The 2,500-nt window shown below is 39.7% G+C and overlaps 1 protein-coding gene across 1 annotated transcript in view; it reads right to left on the reverse strand.

Moving 5' to 3' along the window:
- LOC123501850 (hypoxia up-regulated protein 1-like) overlaps positions 1-2,500 on the reverse strand; it is a 32,511-nt gene that overhangs the window by 15,266 nt on the left and 14,745 nt on the right. The window contains 1 exon segment of the mRNA XM_045250889.1: positions 1,185-1,284. Coding sequence (XP_045106824.1) covers positions 1,185-1,284 — 100 coding nt within the window.

Genomic DNA, 2,500 nt, shown 5'->3' on the forward strand with positions numbered 1-2,500 from the left:
TCAATAAAATGGTCTAATGGTGCACAAAACTCAATTAAAATAGTGAAGACTGTGGCCATTAATCTTCTGCCCTCCATACACCCTTGCTAATGTCAATAAAATGGTCTAATGGTGCACAAAACTCAATTAAAATAGTGAAGACTGTGGCCATTAATCTTCTGCCCTCCATACACCCTTGCTAATGTCAATAAAATGGTCTAATGGTGCACAAAACTCAATTAAAATAGTGAAGACTGTGGCCATTAATCTTCTGCCCTCCATACACCCTTGCTAATGTCAATAAAATGGTCTAATGGTGCACAAACTCCATTAAAATAGTGAAGACTGTGGCCATTAATCTTCTGCCCTCCATACACCCTTGCTAATGTCAATAAAATGGTCTAATGGTACACAAAACTCAATTAAAATAGTGAAGACTGTGGCCATTAATCTTCTGCCCTCCATACACCCTTGCTAATGTCAATAAAATGGTCTAATGGTGCACAAAACTCAATTAAAATAGTGAAGACTGTGGCCATTAATCTTCTGCCCTCCATACACCCTTGCTAATGTCAATAAAATGGTCTAATGGTACACAAAACTCAATTAAAATAGTGAAGACTGTGGCCATTAATCTTCTGCCCTCCATACACCCTTGCTAATGTCAATAAAATGGTCTAATGGTGCACAAAACTCAATTAAAATAGTGAAGACTGGGCCATTAATCTTCTGCCTCCATACACCCTTGCTAATGTCAATAAAATGGTCTAATGGTGCACAAAACTCAATTAAAATAGTGAAGACTGTGGCCATTAATCTTCTGCCCTCCATACACCCTTGCTAATGTCAATAAAATGGTCTAATGGTACACAAAACTCAATTAAAATAGTGAAGACTGTGGCCATTAATCTTCTGCCCTCCATACACCCTTGCTAATGTCAATAAAATGGTCTAATGGTGCACAAAACTCAATTAAAATAGTGAAGACTGTGGCCATTAATCTTGTCCTCCATACACCCTTGCTAATGTCAATAAAATGGTCTAATGGTGCACAAAACTCAATTAAAATAGTGAAGACTGTGGCCATTAATCTTCTGCCCTCCATACACCCTTGCTAATGTCAGTAAAATGGTCTAATGGTGCACAAAAGAAGGTAAAAATGTGTCCCAGTGTAGAAGAGGTTAAACACCCCTTAAAACCCTTACCTTAATGCCCTTAGGCTCAGCTCCTTCAGCGAGGTGTTTCTGGAAAGCATTTGTCACCCCCTCCACCGACACTGTGGAGTGATTCACCGCGCCAGCCATCCTGGTGACACACACACAGAGGGACAGGTTAGTGCTGTTGGTGTGTGTGTGTGTGTGTGTGTGTGTGTGTGTGTATTTACCTAATTGTATTTACCTAATTGTAACATACGGGAAAAGAGCTATGCTCGTGTTGTCCCGTCTCCATATCTATTAATGTCCAGCTTTTTCTTAAAATCATGAATATTCCTTGCGTTGACCACTTCCACGTCTAAACTATTCCATGCTTCCACCCTTCTATGAGGGAAGCTATATTTTTTCACATCTCTCCTATAAGTGGCCATTTTAGTTTTTTCCCATGCCCTCTCGACATTCTTCCATTCCACATACACAGATCTTCCCTATCCATTTTTTCCATGCCAATCATCACTCTGTATATTGCTATCAGGTCTCCCCTTTCTCTTCTGTTTTCCAGGGTTGGAAGTTGCATTCTTTTCAGTCTGTCTTCATAAGTCAAATCTCTTAAGTCAGGCACCATTTTGTTGCAGCCCTCTGTACTTTCTCTAGTTTCCTTATGTGTTTCTTTAAGTTCGAGCCCACTGTATTGTTGCATATTCAAGCCTCGGTCTTATCATTGCAGTAATTATTTTCTTCATCATTTCTTCATCTAGATATACGAACGCCACTCTTATGTTCCTCAATAAGTTCAATACTTCTCCAATTATTTTGTTTATATGTCTCTCTGGCGATAGGTCATTGGTAATTGTCACCCCAAGGTCTTTTTCTTCATGACTGGTTTTATGTCTTCATTTCCTATCTTGTACATACTCCTGATTCTTCTTTCACTCTTGCCAAACTCTATTTTCTTGCATTTTGTCGTGTTGAACTCCATTTGCCATGTACAGCTCCATTTCCATATTCTGTCCAAGTCTTCCTGGAGTAGTTCGCAATCTTTGTCACATCTCACTTTTCTTAACAATTTTGCATCGTCTGCAAATAGGCTCACATAACTGGACACCCCATCCACCATGTCATTTATGTAGACTGCGAACATTACTGGTGCCAACACTGATCCCTGTGGAACTCCACTCTCCACCAATCCCCATTCTGATGGTCTGTCCTTAATTATTGTTCTCATTTCTCTTCCTACCAAAAGTCTTCCATCCATTTTAGTAAACTGCCATGCACTCCTCCTACCATTTCAAGTTTCCAGATCAGTCTCTGGTGTGGTACCTTATCAAAGGCCTTTTTTAAATCCAGATATATTCCATCAGCCCAAC

The sequence above is a fragment of the Portunus trituberculatus genome, chromosome 2 (assembly GCF_017591435.1).
Source record: "Portunus trituberculatus isolate SZX2019 chromosome 2, ASM1759143v1, whole genome shotgun sequence".
NCBI classification, from domain to species: Eukaryota; Metazoa; Arthropoda; class Malacostraca; order Decapoda; family Portunidae; genus Portunus; species Portunus trituberculatus.